The sequence below is a fragment of the Sceloporus occidentalis genome, unplaced genomic scaffold (genome assembly GCF_023333645.1).
Source record: "Sceloporus occidentalis isolate IW3139 unplaced genomic scaffold, rSceOcc1.0.p SCAF_20, whole genome shotgun sequence".
Classification (NCBI taxonomy): Eukaryota; Metazoa; Chordata; class Lepidosauria; order Squamata; family Phrynosomatidae; genus Sceloporus; species Sceloporus occidentalis.
Window position 1 is genome coordinate 760,551 of NW_028317000.1, and position 25,119 is coordinate 785,669.

General features: G+C 40.3%; 1 protein-coding gene across 1 annotated transcript in view; it reads right to left on the bottom strand.

Annotated features, from left to right (window-relative positions):
- SDC3 (syndecan 3) overlaps positions 1-25,119 on the bottom strand; it is a 104,074-nt gene that overhangs the window by 12,892 nt on the left and 66,063 nt on the right. Inside the window, exons 2-3 of the mRNA XM_089483019.1 lie at positions 17,323-17,449; positions 12,712-13,271 (exon numbers count right to left, since the gene is read on the bottom strand). Of these exons, the coding sequence (XP_089339145.1) occupies positions 12,712-13,271; positions 17,323-17,449 (687 nt within the window). The remainder of the gene's footprint in view (positions 1-12,711; positions 13,272-17,322; positions 17,450-25,119) is intronic.

Here is a 25,119-nt window from a genome sequence, read left to right on the forward strand (position 1 = left end):
AATACAGTTCTGTCCTAGAGGAGATTCTCATGTGTGAATATAAATCTGTATTTTTTACTTTACTGCTGTGATAAAGAAGCTAAACAGGCTCTTAAACAAGGCCACAGAAGTAATGGCCACAGGAAAAGAGGGTGCTTCCAGATGAAGCTTTTGCTTGTACCCTGCCTCATTCATAGAATTGTGTGTGTGTGTGTGGGGGGGGGTTCTTCATATATGGTCCACTTATTAAAGGATCTTTAATTTTCTTATTTAAACTGAATACAATAAAATAATAAATAATAATAAATTTTATTTTTATTCCACCCCTCTGCGCAACGCAATCGGGGCGGCTTACAACATTAAAATATACATTCCATAACATAACCCATCCCGCCTTAAAATACAATTAAACCAATTACGATTAAAACATACTTTAAAACAATAGCAATAAATAGTCAAAAAAACAGTAACTGTAGCCAATCAAAGGTCATTTACATTTACAGTGCTATAAAAATACACTATAATAATAGTAATAATAATAGTTGGGTCTTCTTTTCGGTGGCTGGATATCCAGGAAAGGCCTGCCAGAAGAGATCCGTCTTAACAGCCTTTTTAAAGCTGTTTAAGGTGGCAATATGACGGATCTCATCCAGCAGCCCATTCCATAATCTGGGATATATATTGTTACAAGAAGTTAAAAATAAATGTTGTAGAAATTCCACATAAGGTTTGGGCAGTGGGCAGTCAAGGGGCAAGGAACTTAATCTGCTATGATCTGCTTGTTGAATACCAAGGATGTGTGATACTCTTGAAGTTGCAGAACTATAAACCCTATCAGCCTAGTGAGCATGGCCAGAGGAAGGAAATCATGGGTATTACAGACCAACAACATCTGGAAAGCTATACATTTCACAATCCTTTTCTTTACTAGAGTGAGCCAGAATTATCTGAAGCAAATGTAGCACTGACTCTTTTTTGTAAGGTGCAATATATATCACACATCTATTAACAAATAAGTAATATTGTGTTCCGTGGAGCTAAACCCAAACAAATGGATTACATTCTTGGTCAGATGAAAGTATCTAGAGCAATTAACAAGCTGCCACAAACTGACCAGGCAGTAACCAAATCACCTTGCATGATACAATGTATTATCTATGGGGTATTGCTGAATATAAAGAGAACCGACCTGACAGTTTTAAAAAACCTGTTACTGTAATTGTTGTAAATACTAAAACATTCATGGTTAGCTATAAATTTAGTCCAGGTTGTTTTGTAATAACAGACTTGGAAGGGACACTAAAGGTTCATCTTTCCAGGTGCTTGCCAATGCGGAAAATGTGCCTTTACTGCATCACCTTCCAGAGTTGCTATTCCATTGCTGAGTGAAGTCCATCAGGAGGCCATTCATAATGTTGAATGAAATCCCTCTGCTTCTACGTCGAACCTATTGGTTCAGTTCCTACACCTAGGGGCAGTGGTTCTCACACTTGGTTCTCCAGATATTGTTGGAGTTTAGAAGCTCCAGCCAGCATAGTCTAGGATTTATAAAGTGGGGTCCCAAAACTGCAAACCCTCTCTTGGGGCAAAAAGAAACACATATGATACATGATATACATGGCATCAATCGAAATCTTATGTAATCAGTTAATTAATTTAACTCATAGGCTAATACCATTGCTGAAAGCATGCAGACAGCATGCAGATATCCATGACCTATACTCCCAAGGCAGCAGTCAGGGGAGGTGACTAGTTCAGGATGTGTGTATGGGCCTGACCGCTATCCTCACAGTGTGTGTGCGTGCATCTGTGAGCATATGCAATTCTACATGTTGTGCCATAAGCTAGTGAATTACTCCTGGTGCAACATCTAAAAAAAGAAATACATGCACATAAACCTAATTTAGGTGTGCATTTGTCCCTAATATTATTCTGGCCCTTGCATTAGATGATGAGGACTTTCCTCAAGCGAGGGAATTGGTGTTTTGTCTAAAGAGGTAGCCAAAATGCAGACTGAAAAAAAGCAGAAAGCAAGCAAGCAAAGCAAAGAACATAATAGAATAAATCTGTATCACAGCCATAGACCAGCACAAGGAACAAGCAGAAAATCACATCTGTCTACCTTTCCCTAGCAACTGCCCATTTGTAGTGCAGTGTTGGGACCTCCCAAGTCTGCCAGGATTGTGTCACCTTCCAGCCTTTGTAAAGACCTCAACTTTGAGCTGTCTCAGTATTAGCTGGAAAGTATTTGGCTAAGCAGCAGTTTGTAGCCAGTTATTGGGCAACCCAGAGACACTGGGAGGACAGTTGACAGAAGTAAGGGTTGTTGTTAACTGCCATTTAGTTATTTATGGTGATCCTATAAAGAAGAGCCCTGCAAGTCACCTTATCATCCCTGCTGCTGTTGTTGCTGTTATTAACTGCCACCAAGACAACTGTATGTTAGGTGACCCTATGAATGGGAGACATGAATGGGAGACCTCCATGTCATCCTGTCATCACAGTAAAAGCAATAGCAAGTACATTTCTATACTGCTTATCAGTGAACTTAAGCACTCCCTAAACTAATTGCCCTGAACAAGCTGGGTACTAATTTTAGTGACCTCTGAAGGATGCCAGGCTGAGTCGACCCTGAGCCCCTGGCTGGGATTGAACTCATAACCTTGTGGTTTGTGAGTGAGTGGCTGCAATACAGGCATTTAACCACTGCGCCACCAGGGCTCCTCAAGCTATGAAAATTCAGAGCTGTGGCTTCTTTGCCACAGTTTATATATCTGGAATACTGTCTTCTTTTCTACTTTGCTAAGTGTTGTCTTTTCTAGTGAGTCATATTTTCTCATGGTATGTCCAAAATATGGCAGCCTAAGGGGCAAAACAGACTGGCATAATATGGTGGCTTGGGAGATGGTGTAGGGATATAGAATTTAGATGACGCACACCCTGACGCCATGCCCATGCCAGCATCACGCCACCCACCTAACCAGATGGTGGGCAGAGTTGTGCTGCTCCAGTGGCGAAGCATTTATACAGCGCACCCGCGTTATACGCGTCCTGAGCACACGGACTCAAGCCGCAGGGAGCGCATGGGGTGCAAGGGGCAGCACATCCCATTCAGATGAATGGGGTGCGCCCCTGAGGTGCGCGTGCACTGCCGCACCACCACACACACGAGCCCCATTCAAATGAATGGGGCTTGAGCATAGGCGAAATTCGCCTTATGCAGGGGGGTCCGGAACAGATCCCCCACATAAGGCAAGGGTCCACTGTACGCTACAGAAGGAAAGGGCAGCTTTTTTCCACCCCAAAAAGAAGCAGCCCCTAAAAATCTCATTCTAAGCCAAGTAAGGGGCTCCTTTCATCTTGAGTTATCTATTGGATGTAAATTAGTTTCAGTGCTCCTAATATGAATACCATTTGATGTAGGACTGAATTTTACAGTAGCTGACACATTTGTAACACACTGATGTTCTTCCCATTTTGGGATTTCCACATGTTCAGATGAGGTAGAAACATCTGTGATGTCATGTTCCTTTAGAATGGTTGGAATCTTATTTTTTCCAGTGTGAAGACTTGCCAAATGTTACTTTAAAAGATCTAGTCTTAGCATTATTTCATTTTCTGCTTCAGCAGGCAAAATGCAGAAAGAATCCATTAGCATTTTTTCTTCCTTATCAAAAGGAATTTTCTCAGTTTGAAATAGTTTTCTTGGTTTAGAGTCCTTTACTTCATCAAGATTAATATGTTTAGGTGCTTCAAACTCAATTAGGTTTGCAGCTGGGCATTTTTATTTGGTAGTGTACTTTTCTGGATTAATTTGCTTTCAGTAACTAGTACGTGTGGAGGGTCGATGTTCTCAAAAAATCTTGAGACTGAGATTCCACACTCTTCCAAAAAGTTCCTGCAAGCCCAAATTGTATTGACTGTGTCTTGTTCAGCAAAAGTAACTACTGCATGTGCATGGATGTTGGTTCAGAAAATGTATTCAGCATGCATTATGTTCATTATGGTGAGCTTATATGGGTTTATTGTGTTCAGATGTTGCTTTTGTTCATACTGGGCTAGTAAATCCTTGGGTTTAGGCCAGTTGTTCATTACTTACTTTTGGCGGTTTAATATCAAATTCCATTTTTTTCTTATTGCTTGTATTAATGGTCTTCTCTGGAGAGGTTTTTCTTTTAGATGAAAAGAAAGCCCAGGGATCTTGTGTGATCAGCTGCTCACATTGGGTTTCTGTTGTTGTAGTCTGATTTGGGTGTATGGTTAGATCAGGTTTAGTTCCAAGTGTAGATGTATGTTTCCCCCCACTATGTTTCTTGGCTGCTACTTTCATCTTGGAGGTGTCTATATTGTTTTGTCTGTTTTTCAGTTTGGGCTCTTTTCTTGGCAATTCATTTGTGTTGGGGTGTACCATCATCAAATTTTTCATTCTTTTTGCCTTCTTTATGCTTTTAGCCTCCTTCTTAGAATTTCTTGATTTTTTTTTCATCCTAGCTTTTCTTATGCTCAGCTTTCTGGACTGGTTGGTTGATATGTCTTTTTTGGGGGTAATTTGAATTAATCATGTTATTTGTCAATATCATTAGCAGATTGTTACTCGCAAGTAAGAAGGGTTTTATGTTTTCAAACTCTTTCATCAGCAAATAAATCCAGCTTCAATTGGTTGTTTCCCTCCTTTGGGGTTCTCTGTCTGTACAGTAGACATATTCTGGCCTGCTGTCCTCTTATCTTGGTCCAATTCCTGTAACTGTCTGAGAATTGCATCATTTAATTGTGTATTATCAACAACAGGCTGCATTTGTCCTGCTCAAGGTATTTGGTCTGCATTCCACATCTCTGCTACAAGATTTCTGCATGAGAGCCCATCCATTGGTGTCTAGACATCCTCTCTGCAGGTCAGTGTCCAGTCAAGTGTTGGGCTTGGGGGGTTTAAAATCTCTTCCTCATTTGTAACCAACATTCACTTTATTATCAAAATATTGAGTGATCTTTTCTTGTTTCTTGTGTTTACTTGGAAGAGGATCACCAGCATCTGGTGTAATTCCCAAGTTCTTGTAATAATTTCTGGTAAACACCATCTCTCTTGTTTTAATATCTACTCATATATTTCCCAACAGAAGATATAGGCAAGTTAAGTCATTTTGGTGCTGCTCATCTTCTTTGGATTAGATTTGGATGACTCCCATTTACTCCCTGTTTGACTTTGCTGTTTGGGGGGGGGGGGAGTAACTGAAATGGACTTTTCAGAGACTCCTCAGGAATCAATAGCAAAAATTAATCAAACAAACAAACAAACAATGGCAACTGGCAGCTAGAATCCTAATTAGAAGGCACTAATTTTCTCTTTCTGAGACAGTGTTCTGCCAAATTCTGCCAATGATAAAACAATAAAAACAAATAGTCATTGGCTGAGGTAGGAATCTGCTGTTGGTTTACAGAACCAGCAGGCAACTCTTTCCTTTCAGTTGACAACTTCAACCAACTTGGGTAAAATTGCAGTTTTAACTGAAGCATAAACAAAAGCGAGGGAATAAACTGAATGGAAAATAATTAATTTAGGGGAAAAAACACTCAGTGGAAGGGCAATACCATAATTAAAACAAACTTAAAAGTTTGGAGGTTAAAACTAGATGAATAACCTACGGTGCTATCTTTACACTCCTCACTCCTTCACACTATAAGTATAACCACAAAATGGAACAAATAGGTTGCAAAGAAAATGGATTGACACTGACTTTACTAATAAGAGCCGGATTCACTATTGTCCATCAGATGGAAATTCTTAAATTATCCCTTCTTGGGGATCTGGGCCTGAGTCTGCTAAAAGGCAGTTGGAGGCCGGTTAAAAGGCTCCAGAAGAAAATAGTCTCCGGAGTGGCTGCAGCTTCAAACATTGAGGGCTAAACTTGCCTTTGCAGACAGGATACTCTCATCTGCCCTGAGAGAAGATGTTGAAGCCGTTCTTCCTTGTTTTTATATCCACAAGAGAGACAGCTGGGGGAAGCAAAGCAGGACCTGGGCCTGAGTCTGCAATGAGGCAGATGGGGGCCAGCCAAAAAGGCCCTATGAAAGAACAGTCCTTGGAGTGGCTGCAGCTTCAAATGCTTAGGGCTGAACTTGCCTTTGCAGACAGGATGGTCTCTTCTGCCCTAGGAGACGTAGCTTTCCGTTTAGGTCCTGGTTGTCAAAAATACCTTGGACACAGAGAATGGCTGCGCTAGAAAGAATGGATGCTGTGGAAGATGCATGAATAGCCAGAACAGAGGCCTTGTGGGAATGCTTAAGGGATCAGTGTGTGTATTTGTTATTCTTGGAGGGCAGAACCTCCTGCCTTGGCATTAAGGCATTTGTTAAAAGTGTCGAAATTGAACCTTCTATGAGAGCAGGTTTGAGAAGATTCATAGCATCTGAGAAAGTGTATACACCTTTTGTGCCACGTTAGCCCCCTTTCTACTTTGTGTATGAGGGTTCCATTCCGATCTTACCAGTTCACTAAACTCAGATGGAAAAGGCACAACATGTGAGGAAACGTTTGGTTTAGGACACATAGCTGCCCCACAGCAGGAGTGGTCAGTGGTTAGAAGAATCAAGTTGGGAGTCCTATAAACTCAATGCTGCTACTGCTTTAGATGAAAGAGAAATAAAGTCAATTTGATGCTTTGATTTGGATTTCCTGCATGGCAGGGGGTTGGACTGGATGGCCCTAGTGGTCTCTTCCAACTCTACGATTCTATGATTCTATGATTGAAATTCTCTCTCTGGGTAGGTCCTCCTCCTGTATCTGATCCAATCCCCTTCATGTGTATCAGACAAGTCCTTGAGATAACTTGAAGGAAGGGAGGCATGGAAGAAAGTTGCAAATCTGGGCAACATTCAGAGGGCTTAATGGTCTGCAGTCAACAGTCTCCTGAAGCCAAATAATAAGGCTATCACAGTGGCTTACAAATTGTTAATTAGACATTTCCAGGCTGCGCCTACACCTAGGATTCCATAGGATGGAGCCATGACTGTTAAAAGTGGTATTAAACTAGATTAATTCTGCAGTCTGGCAGCAGACACAGTGAGGCTTACAAACAGAAGGGCTTTAGTCTTGTGAGAATGTTTGCTCACATTACCTGTTCCTTTTAGGAACAGTATCCTGACAGAATTGCTGTAACCGTGTCTGCCCTGTATCCTTCATCTCCCTTGTGGACTTAATCCTCACCCTTCTGACTGAAACTAAGGATCCGATCCATCAGAGGAAGTTGCAGAGAGCCTGATTCTTCTTGTGACTGGCAGCTTCATATCTTTAAGCTGGGAATTGGTGTAAGTGGAGTGGAATGACATAAAGTCAAACACAATCACAAGAGCATGCATTCGGTGTGTGAAATCTCCTCTATTAGGGATAGATGCTCATAGGGCCCATACAGACAGGCCAAAATAAAGCTGCTTTGGGTCACTTTGGAGGTATGCTGTTTAAATGACACACGCATCTTAAGAGGCCAGAAGCTGCGCCAAAGGACTGGAGCATGGCTTTGGTGTGGCTTCTGGCCTCTTAAGATGTGTGTGTCATTTAAACAGCATACCTCCAAAGTGACCCAAAGCAGCTTTATTTTGGCCTGTCTGTATGGTAGTTACAATGTCCTTTTACCTATGGAGAAAGCTAACCCAGTCACACTGTTATCTCTTTACCAACATGCCTCTTACTGGCATATTTCATAAACTCTGTAACTGCCTTTCCCAATCTAAAAACATGAGTCAACCTGCTTGGATGTCAGCTTCCAGTCTTGAAACTGATGTGAGCTGTAGCCTATTATATCTGGAAGTCACCAGACTGGAGAAGGTTACTGCCCAGTGAGAACCCAGAACACTGAAAGCTGCTGTAAACAAATAGAAGCAGAGTACTGGAGATTTACTCTGAAGACTCAGATTAAAATCTCTCCATCATCCCTTGCATTCTGCTTTGTTTTCTTGGGAATTCCAGAATATTCACAGTATGCTACAAGGACTACAAATCCTTTAACATAGGTTCTTCCCTGGAAAATCTGGAAAACATGTGAAATAATTCAAGATTAACATCAGTTGTGATTTTTAAAATGTGTATTTTAGTAATGCTGTTTTCCAGTAACACAAAGTATTTTTTTTAATTTAAAAACCCTCATCGCTGGCACATTTAGGGTAGTGGAAGACTCATTTTTGGACTTAAAATAGAGCAAAACTCCTACCTAATATTTGCCTATGTCAAGTTGTGCAAGTACACCTCTAGTATACAATGCATTCCAACATTTTGAGTTGAAACCTCAAAATATGGAATAGAGTCTAGCAAAAGCATATTAAATTAGCATCCCCAGAAGAATTCACAATCTATGGATTTTCACCTTATGTCTAACAAGGCTAACCCTCTGCCTTTTAAAGGTCCCGGAGGAAATAAAAACCAGATAAATTTAGAAAGTGAATAAAGAGGTTTTAAGACAACAACCAAAGCTAAACTTCAATGCTCAGTTCTGTGGCTCCTTGAGAATGCAACCTGAGGACCAAAGGATAACATGGACCTCCCTTTCCATGGGGAGAGGGTAGATCTGGCAAGCTCTACAAGAACTTCTCTTCTGCCATTAGGAGCTCAGATAGTGGTAAGGGATGATAAGATGCCTACCCAGTTGATCCAAAGCCATATGTGTACCAAACATGGTGGAATCATAAAACCACCCTGGAGCAAAATTGATCATAGCCAAAGGAAAGATTGGGTAGGAGAGGCACCTGTCCAAATATCTTCTGTCCTGGTTCCCATCATTCTGACAAACTTTGGCTCTGGCATTTGTACCACTTTGGATTATCCCTTCTTTGTGCAGAATGAAGCTCACATGCCTGAAACTCTCTGATCTCAGTAGATCATATCACAGACATTACTGTTTTTGAGTCAGATTTTATAGTTCTGAGAAAACATTTTTACTCTCTTTTTCATAGCCGCTATCCTCTTCTTCTTATTTATTCACTTGGGCAACTCAGGCTATGTATGGTTATGGAGGTGACAATCTTCATAAGGAATATTTTCTGAATTGCATTGTGCAGCAATTCTGCTGCCTGATAAAATGGCCAGGAGAGGGAGGCAGAGCCTGGTAACTTTTACTATCCACATGCCTCTGAATCATTTCTTGCTGGGAATCCAGGATTCCCACTGCAAAAGGAAGTCACTCTATGAGTTTGTTTGGGAGCAGAGGGAAGGCGATGACAACAGCAGAGTGAAAAAATGTTATTAAAATTCCTCAGGGTATTTTTCCAACCCCCCAAAACCACCTACTGCAATAGGTAAGGAGAAAAGGATATCACACACACACCAGAATCCTGTTAGTGACATTAAGTGTGGTGTATGCATGCATATGTTTCTTTTTAGATGAGTACAAGGTGCAGTACTGTAACCTTTTGCAGGGTCCAACATTCTTACTTCATATTGCAGCTGTCAAGCCCTAGGAGTGGGGGAGAAGGTGGGAAAGCAATTTAAACAATGTAGCTCCAAGGTGATGGGATAGAAGGGTATACTCTGTGAGCACACTCCCATTTCTTCCCCCTCCAAGCTTAGACAAGCCAGTTCATCAACTTCTAAATTGACTCCTCACTCTCTTCTCTCCTCTCCCCACCAGGAAGCATAAGCAGCAGCATCTCCCAAAGTTTTACACCTCTAGAAGGAAATTTTGGATGGGACACAAAAGGCTGCACCATATCCAGAAAAGTAAATATATGGGGAGAGCATAGAACTGTGTGTTCAGAGATCTCTCTGCCTGCTTGATGTAAGATCTTGCTGATGGAGTTATTTATTTTTGTCCTAGGTTATCTTGAAACAGGATGCCAAAAAGATTATCTCAGTGCAAGGATGGGGATTGGGAATATATGCTGTAAAAATGCTCTTTTCAATTCAGATGGTGTCACAAACACTGTACAGTGGAATCTCTCCACTTTCCTAGAATCGTCCATGAGTGATATACAGTGGCTGCAAGGTAATGCTCCTGCCGCACAGCATTACTATGAGCAATCACTGAAGAAAACAGGATACCATTAAGGCTGATACAGGGGAGTGTACTGTTCCTGTTGTGAATCTACATACTTACCGCTTTTTGGAAAAGCCAAGTTCCAAACCAAACTGTGCTTCAAAAGAATTGTTTTTGTGCTATTTCCAGGAAAGACTGAGTGTGGCAATCATGAACCCATTCACCCACCAGTGGCATTACAAGGGGTGACACCACCGTTCCCAAACACTTACCTTTTGGCAGAAGCAGGCTGTGGTATTCATCTGCTTCCCTTTAAAATGCTTTAAGAGATGGTGGGAGTGGGGTGGAGCTCAATGGGAGGAGAAAGGAGAGGCCCCAGAATTTTTTTTAAATTAAATTTTCAAATTTAAAAAAATTTAAAAATAAAAAAATGAATTTTTAAAATTTTAAAATTATCTTCAAAATCATCACATTTCAACCAATACAATGCAGGTTGGCCTCTCATTATAAACAGCACAAAATCAAATCTACAGAATTAAGATTATGCCTTGCAGACTGAGTATCACATTCTGTAAGCATGATGAAGGATCACAGCCCATTCCCCTACTGCAGAATATAATGGAGGAACACACCTTGGCACCACTGCTGAAGTCTGGATGAGAAAAGCTGTAACTCCTACTTCTTGGTAATCCTTTTACTCATTTTGGCTATAAAACAAAATGTGCAAGGAATCTGCACCTTACTTTATGAGAGAATCATTCTATGCCTAATAAAGGTTGACTGACTGACTGAAAGAATCAAATTTCCCACAGATCTTTGCAATAATTGTTTTTGTTTTGTTTTTTTGAACCTGCCTTTTTTTTTTTGAACCTATAGTATGGCACCAATAGTATTAGCAACCAGGGAAGGGGCCTACATGCAGTTGGGTGACAATGCTAGATTAGGGCTGGCGAGACCCATTTCTACAGAACCATGAATCTCACTGGACCTGTCACTCTCACCCTCAGCCTAAAATACTTCATAACATTTTCCAAAAGGATATAATGGAGGAGAAGGAATCTTGTACACCACTTTAAACTTCTGGGAGAAGAAGGTAATACAAAAATATAATAAACTATATTACTCTCCAACCCATTAACTGAGCACTTTGCTACCCATAGTATCTTATAGTGCAATGTACTCTTCTCATCCACATTCATGAACTTCTCTTTCATATTTAACAATATGAAATGTCACCTCTATTTTACAAGTGAAGAATAACCATTCGATCATGTTTCCCAGCAACAGCCATTGTGGCTCTAATCAATTGATGGGTAAGAAGAAGACAAATTGCTTTTTTCAAGATAGCTCTGATACAGACAATTCATATAAGAACCAGTTATGAGATGCATAAACTTTCCTTTCTGTTCCTCCAATGAATGCTGCAGTCATAGTATTTCATTGATTCAAGAGGGACTACCTCTCCAGTGTTATCATTATGGCTTGACTTTGAGGCAGAAGTCTCAGGTCTCATTCTGCAGAAGGAAAAGGTCCTCCAGATGCAGCAAAGCCATCTTATCACATTTTGAAGTGAGTGACACAATATTCTATACCTTCTAACAGAGAGTGAAGTCTAAGATCACAGAATACAGAATCTAAAATTAGCTAACTACACCACTATTGGTGAAGCAATGAACTGCTGATACTCACCAGGTTGACACTTTTAAAGTCTTTGAGGTACTTTACCCTAAAGCTACGTTGTGAAGTAAGAAGTCAGCTATGATTTCCCCTATCTCCAGTGTAGTGTAGTGATTAGTATGGTGACTAAAAGTGGGGAGTCAGGAGATATAGATCTACACTTTGGGCTTTTCTCAACAGGCTACTTGAGAGGATAACAGTGGAGAGATGGGCAGCATACACCACCTTGAGCTCCTTGGAGGCTGAAGTTAAGGTGAATAATTGTAACAGACAAGCAAACAAACAAAGAACGTACAGAAGGGAAATCTTGATTAAGAAAATAACGGCTAGACTCCTGTTAGTGGCATGCATATCCTCTTGTGGATTGGGCACAAGAGGTTAGAGAACACATGCATTCACATCCCCAGGCAGTAGCTAAGCCCTGTGGGGCTGCTGATAGTGACATTTTGTGACATTGGAGATTATCATACTGGCAAGAGTGACAGGACATTTCCATTTCACTAATGGGAGAAGCACGGGATGAGCATGATGCTGCAGAACGTCATGTGGCAATCTTCCTCCAACAGTGCGATAGTGACGGGAGCATCCCGCTTCTCTCCCATCACTTTCACCTGTGTGATACTCTCCATTGAAGGGGGAGGGAGGGAGCCAATTCAGCAGTGAGGAAGGCTTTTCATCCCCCTGCAATTCATTAAAGAAAGACAGAGGAATGATGGTGATGTCTGCCTCTCTTACCAGTAAACTACAAGGGGATAATAAGTTGTCTCTCTGTGTCCCAACAGCTACAGTAGCAGCACCACGGGGTTTCACCATAGGGCTGCCTTGTGGGGAGAAGGGATAGGCATAGATCTGTGTGCACTACATAGTTATGCTCTATGAACTCCATCTTAGGACATCTTGGCCAATATGTAGAGGAGAAGGTTCGCCCCTAATATGCCCCAGCATCATGTAATTTCTTTTAAACCTTTTTAAAATGAGAAAAACATAATGAGATATTATGTCAGACCCCATGCATCTGATGCAGTTTAATTCACAGAAGGTCACATTTTGATTAGAATGGCTAAATAAACCCTCTGCCACACAAAAATTTCCATACCTGGACTGATTCTGTTGATGCTGTGGTACTCAAAGATTGCAGCAGTATAGTGCTTCTCTCCCTGAGTTCTGGCTCCTGTGAAGTGCTCAGCTTTGGCAGAGGTCTGATCTCTGTTATGCTGGTGGTCACTGGGAGAGATGCAGTGTCTTCCGTCCTAGTTACACTGGCAGCAGTTGGTGTTTCAAGTGTAACTGACTGAGTTGTGGCTATGACAGTGATAAAAGGTACCAAAACTCTTGAAACAGTTGTTGGTTTGGAAGTGGCAGGTGTCATGGAGACTGTGGTGGCAGTGGTAGTAGTAGTGACATCAGGGACAGCTGTGCCAACAGTAGTGCCACCTGCTTTCTGGACTGTGACTGCTGGTGCCTCAGACATTCCGGGGATATAGAGGCTGTCTGTTGATGGACTGGAGGTGACTTCTTCTGTAGGGAATGGCACAAAGGGAGTGCCAACCGGCTGCACTGATGTGATAGGCAACACTGCTGAAGTTGTTGTGAGGACAATGGGTACATCTGTGGTGACCTGCAAAACTGTTTTGATTCCAGAATCTTGCTCAAAATCTGCAAGAGAAACCAAGGCACCAATTGTGAAGTAACTGCTAAGCATTACCCTCCTGGAGAAGATGATCAGGAATAGTAGACTAGTCAATTGGGCTCAAAAATGCAAAAGAAAACCAGAACTTGGAGGTAACTAGTTATAAGTAATGTGTAATTAATTCCGTTTCCCAATACCAGAGGAATAATGTATATACTCATGTATAAGTCTCAAAATTTTAGTCAAAAACTGACCCCCAAAACCTGTGCCAACTTATACTTTAACATTTATTTTAAAAAGGAACCAACCCCTGGAGAAAGACAAGAGCATAATCTGTCCTGGAAGCACTGAGCCTCCACTATTCTCTCATCCATCCAGGCTTTAGGATGAGCACAAACAATGTCTGCTCGAATTTTGTAAATTTTTTTTTACATTGCTAAGGCTTGAGATCAACTCTTTCAGATGCTCTGTGACTTACTGAAATTTAAAAACTCATTTTGTTTTCTCCAAAATGTGAGCGGAACATCTAAGAAGATAGGCATACCTCAGTTTACAAAGCCTCCGAGAAAGAAGCTCCTTTTAACAAATCTTTTGTGGGAGCCCAGCCTTTCTTATCTTCTCTCTAGTTAAGCATTTTTGATCTGTTTGTTTTTCAGCATTGGCATTGGGAGAAAGAGGGCTGGAGAATAACAGACTTTTAGTGTTGGGTTGCAATAGCAATGCAATGAAGCTTGACCAGGTGATCCTATGATAGCTGTATGTGCTGACATAGAACGGACAAAGTAACTGCCTCCAGAGTTACTTATTGAGCATCTGTGAAGAGCAAAATGGGAAGCAAAGGAGAAATAGTCTGCCTTGCCAACTACTCTGGCAGGTTGAAAAAGCACAGCTCTTTAAATTTTACCGTCAAAATAGAAATCATAAAAAAGTAGAGGCTGTTGAAAGAAAGATAAATAATCCCAGGATACATTTTGGAAGATGCTTTCAAGTGGGCTCTAGAAGTTGCAAGATGTTTTGTTACTTATGCAAGGCTTTCTTGACTTGGTTGTTTCATTTCAAATGTGCATAATGCCAGTTTTGAAAAGCAAACAAACATGTTGTTGAAACATGTTGAATTGCAGTACTTTTTTTAGTGGTACACAAACCTATCCCCATTCTTTCTATGTTATTTCTACCTCTGGTACCAAAGTGTCTGTTGGGGTGACTGTATGTATATTATTATTTTTTTATGATTCTTAAAAAGGAAAACAACAACAACAAGAATAAGAACAACAAAACCAAAGTGTCTGTTAAGTGTCTTTTGAAGTTCAGGAACACTTCTACCTTTTTACCTGAGGTATTCCTGTATTAAAATTCTCTGCCTTGGCACCAATTACATATACTTACATATAACATTCAGCTACACTGCACCCTAAACATGTTTACTGTATATACTCATGTATAAATCTAGAAATTTAGGTCAAAAATTGACCCAAAAAAACCTGAGTCGACTTATCCATGGGTCAATGTAAGTACAGTATCTTAACTCTTATTTAAAAGAAGGAACCAGTATAATCTGTACTAGAAGCACTGACCACCTCTACTCTCTTGTCCATCCAGCCTTAAGAGTGGGCACAAAGAGCTATGTCTGCTGGAATTTTTGACATTGCTTTGCTTTGCTTCATCCTTTAGATCCTTTGCTAAATGCCCCAAGTTTTGCCCTCGACGTATCCATGATTCATATCAAAAACTATTCCTTGGCTTATACATGATGTACTGTATTTTCTGGAGTATAAGACTACTTTTTAACCCAGGAAAATCTTCTCAAAAGTCGGGGGTCGTCTTATTTGCCGGGTGCCATCTTATAGGGCAGGTGCTGAAACTTCTGAGCTGGAATGGAGACTCTGCGGTCGCCGCATATGATGGGGGGAGCTCAAAAACGGCTGCGGCCGCATCCCCACCATATGCGACAATCGTATGAAAGCAGCTACTGCTTTGATAGTCCTGGAGACAGGGAGGGCTGGGCAGGCAGGGAGAGCTGACCAATCCAAGCAGGCTTTGTATACAACAAGGTTTCCTGCTAAGTACAGTGGTACCTCGGGATACGAAATACCCAGGTTACGAAATTTTCGGGATACGAAAAAATCCCATTGGAAAACATTGTTCCGCGTTACGAAAGTTTTTTCGGGTTACGAAAAAACTTTTGGTGCTTTTCGGCGCGATTTCACACGGAATCGCGGCTTTTCCCCATTAGTGCCTATGGGAATTCGGCTTGCGAAAGCCTTTCGGGTTACGAAATTGACAGCGGAACGAATTAATTTCGTAACCCGGGGCACCACTGTACCTGCATGTCATTTGAATTAAAATTACCATATTGAAATCAAATCTGATGTTTTTAAAAAATTTATTTGGTGTGCGTTGGAAGAGGGGTAGTCTTATACGGTGAGTATATCCCAAACACTATATTTTAACTGGAAAAGTTGGGGGTTGTCTTATACTCCCAGTCGTCTTATACACCGGAAAATACGGTAGGCTTATAGTCGAGTATATTTGGTAATTTGAAATTTTATTGAGATGCAAGGGGTTTATCCCTAGGGAAATGTACGTATATACAAAAGGAGTCTCAGAATGCCTCAGAAGATATTGAAAGCATTCAGACCATAAGCCAATACTCAATATTTTTTAATTTGTATGACCAACTCCAGCAACAGCAGTGTCTTTTAGCAAAGTGATGGTAGAATTTAGAATGGTTTTCAAAAAGATAAAAGGCTCCACTAGATACTACAGTTCTTTTAAACACACATACATGTTAACACCTTAGCCTGCATAAACTCAGCTGAAATTCATAGGAGGGATTTACAAGATTAATGTAAACTATGCATAAAGAACCTTTTGTTCTACAACTCCCTTAGTCTTTAACCATTGGTGTTGCTGGCTGGGGCTTTGGAGAACTGAAGTCCAAAACATCTGGAAGCACAAAGGTTCCCCATCCCAAACACAAACATTAAATTTTGTCTGGTTCTCATCAATAAAGTCTGAGAAGAAATTATTATTTCTTTTTACAATCCCAATTATAATATTAATTTACCTGTTTGGACTTGCTGAGCCAGTCCATGAACTGAAACAGAGTTATATTTTGGTACAGCATTTGTATTGTTGCTAATTTTGCAATGCAGTTGTCCTCTCACACAAAGAAGTGTATAAAAATGAATTTAAAACAACTGTATACAAAAATGTGTATGTTAGTGAAAATAACCAACAAAAATACATTACACTAGTGCCATGTACAGGATTGCTTCCGTTCAGAAATTCAAGCTTCCATAGTAAAACAAGAAAACTTTATTCAGAAACCAAAGATGTTCACAGCAGAGTTGCATTGCCAGGGTTAAAGTAATGGCAGTTCCACAGCATAATAAAAACAGTGCAATTCCAACTTTGGGCAGCTTGCACCCCATTTGCCCACAGAACAAAATACATTTGCATTTCCCCTTCCCAGGGTCACCCCTCATTCCAACCTTGTACCAGCCATTTTCATGGGACTGGCCTTAAAGCTCCCATCACAAACTGTACTCTCCCACACATCTGCTCATTAACAGAACGCAATGAACGAAATAGCTGACATCATCATTAGCACAGCACAGCACACATCATCCATTATTAATAATACCAGAAACACACCAAGTCTCCAAGCAGCTATGACAGGAAATCTGAGGGATTCAGATCCTGACAGCTAAAGGAAATTCCTTGCAAAAATGCATATACTAGAAAAAATTGCATATAGGAATGCATATAATAATGGGACATACACATGGAAATGCATAATTTTTCCATGCATGCTTTTCACAAAACCCACAAACTGATACAAAGTCAGGATGAAATGAACTGGGGGGAAACTGCAACTGTCAAAAATATCTATCCCTGGCTAAACAGACTGTTCTAAATTAGACCTCAGTTTTTTTAGCCCTCAAAATGAATTCTTTTTCATATCTCTCATGAGCTGGAATAATAGTACTACTCAGAGTTACAGAGACCTTTTTAATCGAGTCACATTCCACATGGCAAGTTCCTTCGGTTTTAGGTTCCTAGACGTATACTCACATCCGGAGCCGGAGCCTGAATAGAGTTCCTCAGTTTCCTCAATTTCTTCATCTTCAAAGGAGTCATCATCTCCAGAACCTTCCAGGTCAATGGGCCGCTCAAAATTTTCATTCCGCCAGTTTTGAGCCTAAGAGCAAAAATTCAGAGAAAGATATTTACTACTCAAACACAACACTGGTAACTGCACTTTGCACCTAGAGTAAGAATCACTCCCCAGTGCACAGGCATAACCTACAACAGTCATGGACTGGTCAGGAAATTCATGCCTAGTTCTTTGCATTCCTGGTTTTTTTCCATTTCTGTTAAGAGTCCCAAATGCCACCCACCTCTCTGTCCTAAACAGCTAGCTATAAAGTGACTTTGCTACTAGCAAATACTGTACATACTTTGTATTTACCTAAATCCCAGCAGGCCCAGTGCAAGTCATATAAAAAAGACATACTGCAGGCAGCCACTGCAATGAGCCTGCCTCACTCCCAACTACATCAGTGGGTAAGCAACAAGAATAATCCAGAACAATCACAGCAAGAGAGCCAATATGGTGTAGCGGTCTGAGTGGTGAACTACGGCTCTGGAGACCAGGGTTCGATTCCCCACTTGGCCATGGAACCCACTGGGCAAGGCACATGCTCAGCCTCTGGGGAAGGCAATAGCAAACCACCTCTGAACAAATATTGCCAAGAAAACACCCTGGTATGCCTTAGCATCACCATTAGTCAGAAATGACTGGAAGGCAGAGAACAACAACAACAACAACAACGGCAGGAAGGTGTTTCCCAGGACACTCTTGCTCTGCAGAGTCCTAGATGGCCACACAACACACACTCACACTAAGAGGAGCTTTCCTTGAAGGGATCCCATTTGAATTACAATACTCCCAGAAAATGTAACACACAAAAGGATACTCCCCTCATGGAGTTTAGATTACCTCTCCATCTCTAATTTCCATAAATTAAGATCAATATTACAAAGATTACTTGGAAATATTTTCTTTCTCCTTCCAGTTTTGTCTGTAGATTTATTTGTTTCTGAGATTTGCCCAAATCTTATACTGTAAGGCTTAGTTTTGCTGGTTTTCTTCACCTTCCTTTCTTTTGGTTTACTAATTGGCTGTGTGTGTGCTAGATGCTGCTCCTGCCCAGCTGCCTGCCCAGTCACATATCTCCTCAAAAGTAAGCCCCAATGAAATGTAAAGTTGAAGGCTTTCATGGCCAGCATCCATAGTTTTTTTTGTGGGTTTTTTGGGCTATGTGGCCATGTTCTAGCAGAGTTTCTTTCTGACGTTTTGCCAGCATCTGTGGCTGGCATCTTCAGAGAGTGCTTTGCCTGGAAAAATTGGGTGTATATATCCTGTGTGAGCCTGGGAATGCAGGAGTGATTTTCATGTGTATTGCTCTGTGTTGATAGCTGGCCTCAGCCTGGGAGGCTAATGCAAATGAGGATTAATGTCTGCTAATTGGTTATCATTATCTGCTGGGAAAGCCCCTGACTCTGAATGGTTTCCCATTTGCATTTGCTGAGTCCTTATTTTGCTGTTCTTCATAACTGGTAGCCAAATTTTGTTCACTTTAAGGGTTTCTTCTTTCTGGTTGAAATTATCCAGACATTTGTGGATCTCAATGGCTTCCCAGTGCATCCTGACATAGTAGTGGTTGGCATAGTCCAGAACTTCAGTGTTTTCAAACAGTATTTTATGCCCAGGATGATTTGTGGCATGTTCTGCTACTGCTGATTTTTCTGGCTGGCCCAGTCTGCAGTGCCTCTTGTGTTCCTTGATTCTTGAAACTAAGCCCCAATGAATTCAATGGGTCATAATCCTAAGTAAATGTATACTGGACTGTAGCCTAAGAGAGATATTCTAAACGGATATTAGCTTCCATGGCTTTCTTCATGACAGTCATGTATTTCCCCCCAACTATTTCTATAACCCATTTCATTCCAGTCCATTCCACTTATCTCCTGGAGCTAAATGCATTCTAGTACTAAATATATTGCACTTTATCTTTCCCATCCATTCACACTTTTATTGTCACAACAACTCTGTGATGTGCAATGGGCAGATGAGCGGGTGTCAACAGAATTCATGTTGTGGCCTTGGATCTAAAACAGGCCTATAACTGACCTACACAAACCATCTATACAGCAAGGCTGATTTTCTAATGAAATTCTTAGGTGTACGCCATTATCCAACGTATGTTTGTAATATGAACCCTAGAGCCTCTTCCTTCTCTGAATCCACCTTGGTCATCTGCCATTTCTCACTTCATATATAGTAAAAGTGTTGTAGAAGTCTGAGCATCACTTTGTTTGCCTGAGAGATGATCCTGTCCATATGGTAATCACTGGTGTCCCCTTTCTTGGAGTTTGGAATGTATTTGAGTGCTTCCAATGTGTGGATCATAGTTTTGTTTTCCATATTTGTTGACAGATTTTAGTTAGAACAAGCATAGATTCCATCTTTGTAACTTGAAGAAGCTCTGTTGGTATGATATCTGTTTCTGGTGATTTATTTCTCTCAAGTACTCTGATTATAGCTTCCACCTCACTTTCTAAAATAGTAGGTTCACCTTCAAATGGTTCTTCCTTGAATTAATTTGTCATCCTTTCACCTCTTTTATATAGTTCTTCCATGTATTGTTTCCACTGGCTTTTTATTTCTGCTTGGTTATGTAAAGTGTTCCTTTGCTGGTTGCAAAGCACCACCAGTCTTCATTTCAAATTCCCTTCTATTTCTTGGATCTTGTGGAAGAGGTCCCTTGTTCTTTCTTTACTGCTCTCCTCTTCTATTTCTCTATATTTATTATAGTAGTCCTTCTTGTCCCTGCACACAAGTTTGCTTCTTGACTGTTCTTAACTACTTGAAGACCTTCACATTTCATCCAGTGAGGCTTCTTTTTATGTTTGGATGTAGATTGTATCTTTTGGCATTCTTCCTTGACATTACCCCAGCTTCAGTCCAGAATTCTTCTGGCTCCCATTCAGTTAGAATTAACAATACAAATCTATTTTTCGCATTTTCTTGAAATTCTACAGGGATATCCTTCAGGTTGTATTTTGGAATGATGCTCAGTGTCCTTCTTTTACCTTTACTCTAATTTTTATATTAGTTCATAGGTCACAATCTGCTCCTGGTAAAACATGGGGCAGAATATGTGTAAGACAATGCCTTGGTTTAAGTGGAAGTTGGAAACCGCTTTTGGCAAGAAAGCAAAAACAGATCAAAGCACTGCCGTGGTTTTATGGAAGTGCAGCTATCGATCACTGACACACAGCACTGCCAGCTCACTAGCACTTCATACCAGTGTAACCGTTGCAAGAAATATTGTGTTGAAGATAAGGAGCCTGACATCTGTGGAAGCCAAGGGCATAAAGGCTTGGTTGAGAGCTGAGATAGGGCCAGTGAAAGAGACGATGCTGGGAGAGGGTCCTGTATAGATGGGTGGGAGCAGGAAAGGCCCTTTTGGAACTGCTTAGTATTCTTGCTGACAAATAAGGAGGCTGAAAGATGGTTCTCCACTTGATTTGCTACTATAGCTAGCAAATACACTTTTTAAAAATATATTTTTTGAATTTTATTAAAAATAAAATTCCAGCGGTACAGTTTCCAATTTGCTCATAAATAAAATAAACTTTGTCATCTTACATGATTTCCAATCTGTCCATCCTTCTACGTAGAACATCTCAATCTTTGCTAAATTAACCTCAGTTACACGGCTAATAATATTGTCATTTGTCTGTAATTTGACATATACACAATGTTAACAAGGGAACTGGAACAACAATATTAACATCACAGGTTTCCTTCATTCATTGGTTCCTTGCTCTTTCTGGATTGTGTTTACTCTTTCCATTAATAGTGTGATTCTATTTCTTTGTATTTCTTATAATACAGTGGGACCTCCCCTTACGCGGGGGATCCGTTCCAGATTCCCCACATAAGGGAAAATCTGCCTATGCTCGAGCCCCATAGGAAATAATGGGGTGCGTGCCGTGGGCGCGCGCACCATTGTTTTACTCCCTGTGTGGCTTCCGTGTAAGCTGGAAGCCGTGTAAAATGCATCCGCGCATGGCGCAGGTGCACTGTATTTTTAGTAATATTTTACATAACTAAACCCATTAGAGTTTCTAATTGTTCACAAAGAGATTCTGTTTATTCCCCAAATTTATTTCCAGTAATCTAATATTGGTAGCCACTAATCTTCTACCTTCTGGATTGATTCTTTTATCATCTGTGTTAGTGTGTCCATTTCTTTCATTTCGTTGATTTTCTGCATCTAATACTTTATCAAAGGGTAGCTTCCATGTGTTTGTTAACATTAATCTCGCTGCTGTAATTAGGTAAGATATTATTCTCCCATATTTCCTTTCTTTATCTTCGTGCAGGAAAGATATGATATATGACATATACACAATTATACTGAAGCAAGTATTCTTCAGAGATCAGTGGTTATTGTATTTTGGCCATTTTTTGTATCGCTATATGAACCTTTGACCAAAATTTCTTTACCTGGTGGCATTTCCACCACATGGGATATAATGAGTCGATTTCTTTATGAAATTCCCAACACTCCCCTCCCCACATACACTACCTTTATATCTTGTCCAGTTTCAAAGGTGTGTAATACCACTTCTTAGCAATCTTCAAAAAGTTTTCTTTTAGGTCCTAAGAGGCTAACTAACAAATAATTGTGTTTTTTTCCCATGCTTCTTTCCATTTTTCCAAGGGAACTGTATGGCCAAAGTGCTGTGACCATTTTATCATAGGGTCTTTAATTAGATCTTGTACTAATTCCCTTGTTAACATTAAACTGTACATTTTACCTATCTTATTTTTTCCCTTGGGTCCACAGTATTTTATCCAAATCATTTTGAATTTCTTCAAATCCTTCCATTATCACGTCCTCTGTAAATGTTTTTGCAAATACATAAACCACTGGGATTTTGGTTTTTTTTTGTTATTCATCTCTATCTCTTCTCTCAAACATATGCATATTTTAATACAGTTGTTTTTCATAACTAGTTCTTTATATTTTATCATATCTTGACTAGGCTCCCATCTTCCAAAGAATACTTTCTGGGTGGATATCCATAAAGGTACATTAGAATAAATTCTTTGTTTCCCTCCATATTCTATATAATGTCCTTCTTATAAAATGGTTGTCAGATTCTTTGTTAACTTTAATCTTGTTCTGCCATATATATGCATGCCACCTGTATCTTATGTTCTTCTAAATTCAGCATATTCTTATTATTTAATTTCGCCGAGTCCTTGATCCACAATAGGCCATAGGCCCAATAACATAATCTAAGATCAGGTAATGAGCAATCTCCTCTTTCTTTCATGTCTTTTAGGTATTATGTATTTTATCTCTGTATTATGTATTTTATATCTTTTACTGTAACCCGCCTCGATCCACAGGAAGAGGTGGGCTAAAAATATTAATTGCAGTTGTTGTTGTTGTTGTTGTTGTTGTTATTATTATTATATAAAAAGATAAATCTGGGAAGGACATTTATGTTCAGTACAAAACTTCTTTCCAATAAAGACAGATTCCATTTGTTCCAATGAAAACAGGTCTTTTTGTATTTTTTTTTCCATACTAAAGTGTAGTTGTTGTATAAATCAGTGTTCTTGTTAGTTAGCCAAATCCCTAGGTATTTGACCTTTTTCCTTATCTTGCATCCACATTTACAGTAGATGCCAACATATCTTCTGCTTTGGTCATATTTTTGGTCAAGATCCACATTTTCTCCTTATTCAATCTGAATCCAGAGTATTTGCCAAAAATATTCTCTCATTCATGACTTAATGATATAATTTTGTGAGTTAAATCTTCCTGCGTAACAAATATTGACTATTTGAATTTTGTATTTCTTCTCCCTCCTACACTCTGCTTATGATTTGTTTTTTAATCTATGATTCTTTTACACCTTTAAAATTATGTTGGTGGAGGAAGTGGCTGTGGAAAGACAGTGGAACCTGCAAAAACTGGGTCAACAAAAAAGCAAACTAAAACAAACCATGTGAGGAACTAGCAGGAAGAAAAGAGTGAAGAGGGGAATGTAGCCTTGCCAGGTGGACACTTTAAAATACACTTACAGCCTTGAAAGAGGCATGAGAGAAGGAAGAACATTTCATAGAATCACATTTGTTTATTTTCTGGACAACTCATCTTCATCTTTAGCCAAAATAACTATGTATGATAGGAATAGTAGTCCAAAACCTCTGGAAGGCAATGCATTTGGGAAAGATTATGAAAGAGCCCCAGGCAAAAAAATCAGACAGAAATATAAAGTGCAAAATGACTGTAGGAAGAAGAAGGAGGAGGAGGAGGAGGAGGAGGAGAAGACGACACTTAAGAAAGCATTGTTCTAATGGGAAAATATCCTTGAAAAGAAAACATGTTACAATGGAGAAATGGTTGGGCAAGACTAATAAATGCTGGGTCTTTAAATTGAAATTGTAATCCAACAACATCTGGAGGGGTAGAAAACCTTTATCCTTATTTCATGTGAGAATATTTTTTGTCATTTTGACATTACTGTATTATTTTTATAAATTGTTCTCCCATTTAGAACAATTATTATTATTATTATTATTATTATTATTATTATTAAGCTTTATTTATATAGCGCTGTAAATTTACACAGCACTGTACATACAATCTTTTAATTAGACGGTTCCCTGCCCTCAGGCTTACAATCTAAGAAGACATGACACAAAAGGGGAAGGGAGTGGAGGATGGAGCCAGAAGCCTTCTGGGAAGGGCTCAGTTCCTTTGGAGAGGCCTGATGGGATTGACCCACCTCCTCTCCTCTCCTCTCCTCTCCTCTCCTCTCCTCTCCTCTCCTCTGTGGGATTATCAATTGTTTAAGATGCTAGAGTTCCAAAATTCCACACTGTACATCCAGGCCACAACAATAATAAAGGTGAGTAAAGGTATTCCCCATTGGCAAGGTTGTCAAGTCATGTCCGTCCATAGGGGCGGTGTTCATCTCGGTTACTAAGCTGAAGAGCCAGCGTTGTCACAGACTACTCTGTGTTCATGTGGCCAGCACGATTGCACAGAATGTGTTGACCTTCCCATCAGAGTGGTACCTATCTATTTACCTGCTTTGGATGCTTTCCAACTGCTAGGTTGGCAGAAGCTGGGACTAGTGATGGCAGCTCACCCCATCAAGTGGCACCCGGGCCTTGAACTGGCAACCTGCCGATCTTGCAATCAAGAGTCAGTGTCTTAAGCACTTGAGACACCACCACAATAATACACAACACTAAGTCATGACACATTGCTAGTATGCCTTTTTTTTTTGGTAAACTAAGGCCCAGTACAGACGGGACTATTGGGCGCCCTCGTCGTGTGCTAGGGGTTGGCTGAGGGTGCTCCGCCCACACGTGCCTCAACTTTAGCACATGACGAGGCTGTAACAATGGTGGCGCCCTATATAGATGGGTACCGCCATTGTTACATGCAGGACGCCTAGAGTCTGCACGTCGCAGCACCATTATGACATCATGAGTGCACCATTGGTGCACTACGGCATCATAATTGCCCCGCAAGAAGAACCCACTTTTTGCAGGTTCTTTTTGCTCCACGCGGAAGTTCTGCAGTCTGGAGGCTGTGGATTCCCCATGGAGCAAAACTAGGCGTCGGCAGACCGCCCTTTTGGGGCGGTCTGTACCAGGCCCAAAAAAAGAAAAGAAAAATGAAAGATGCAATAGAAGCCAAAAAATCTGTTGGCTGGAATTCACAATTACAGTTACAGATGTATACCCTAGAGTTATGCATTTGTATT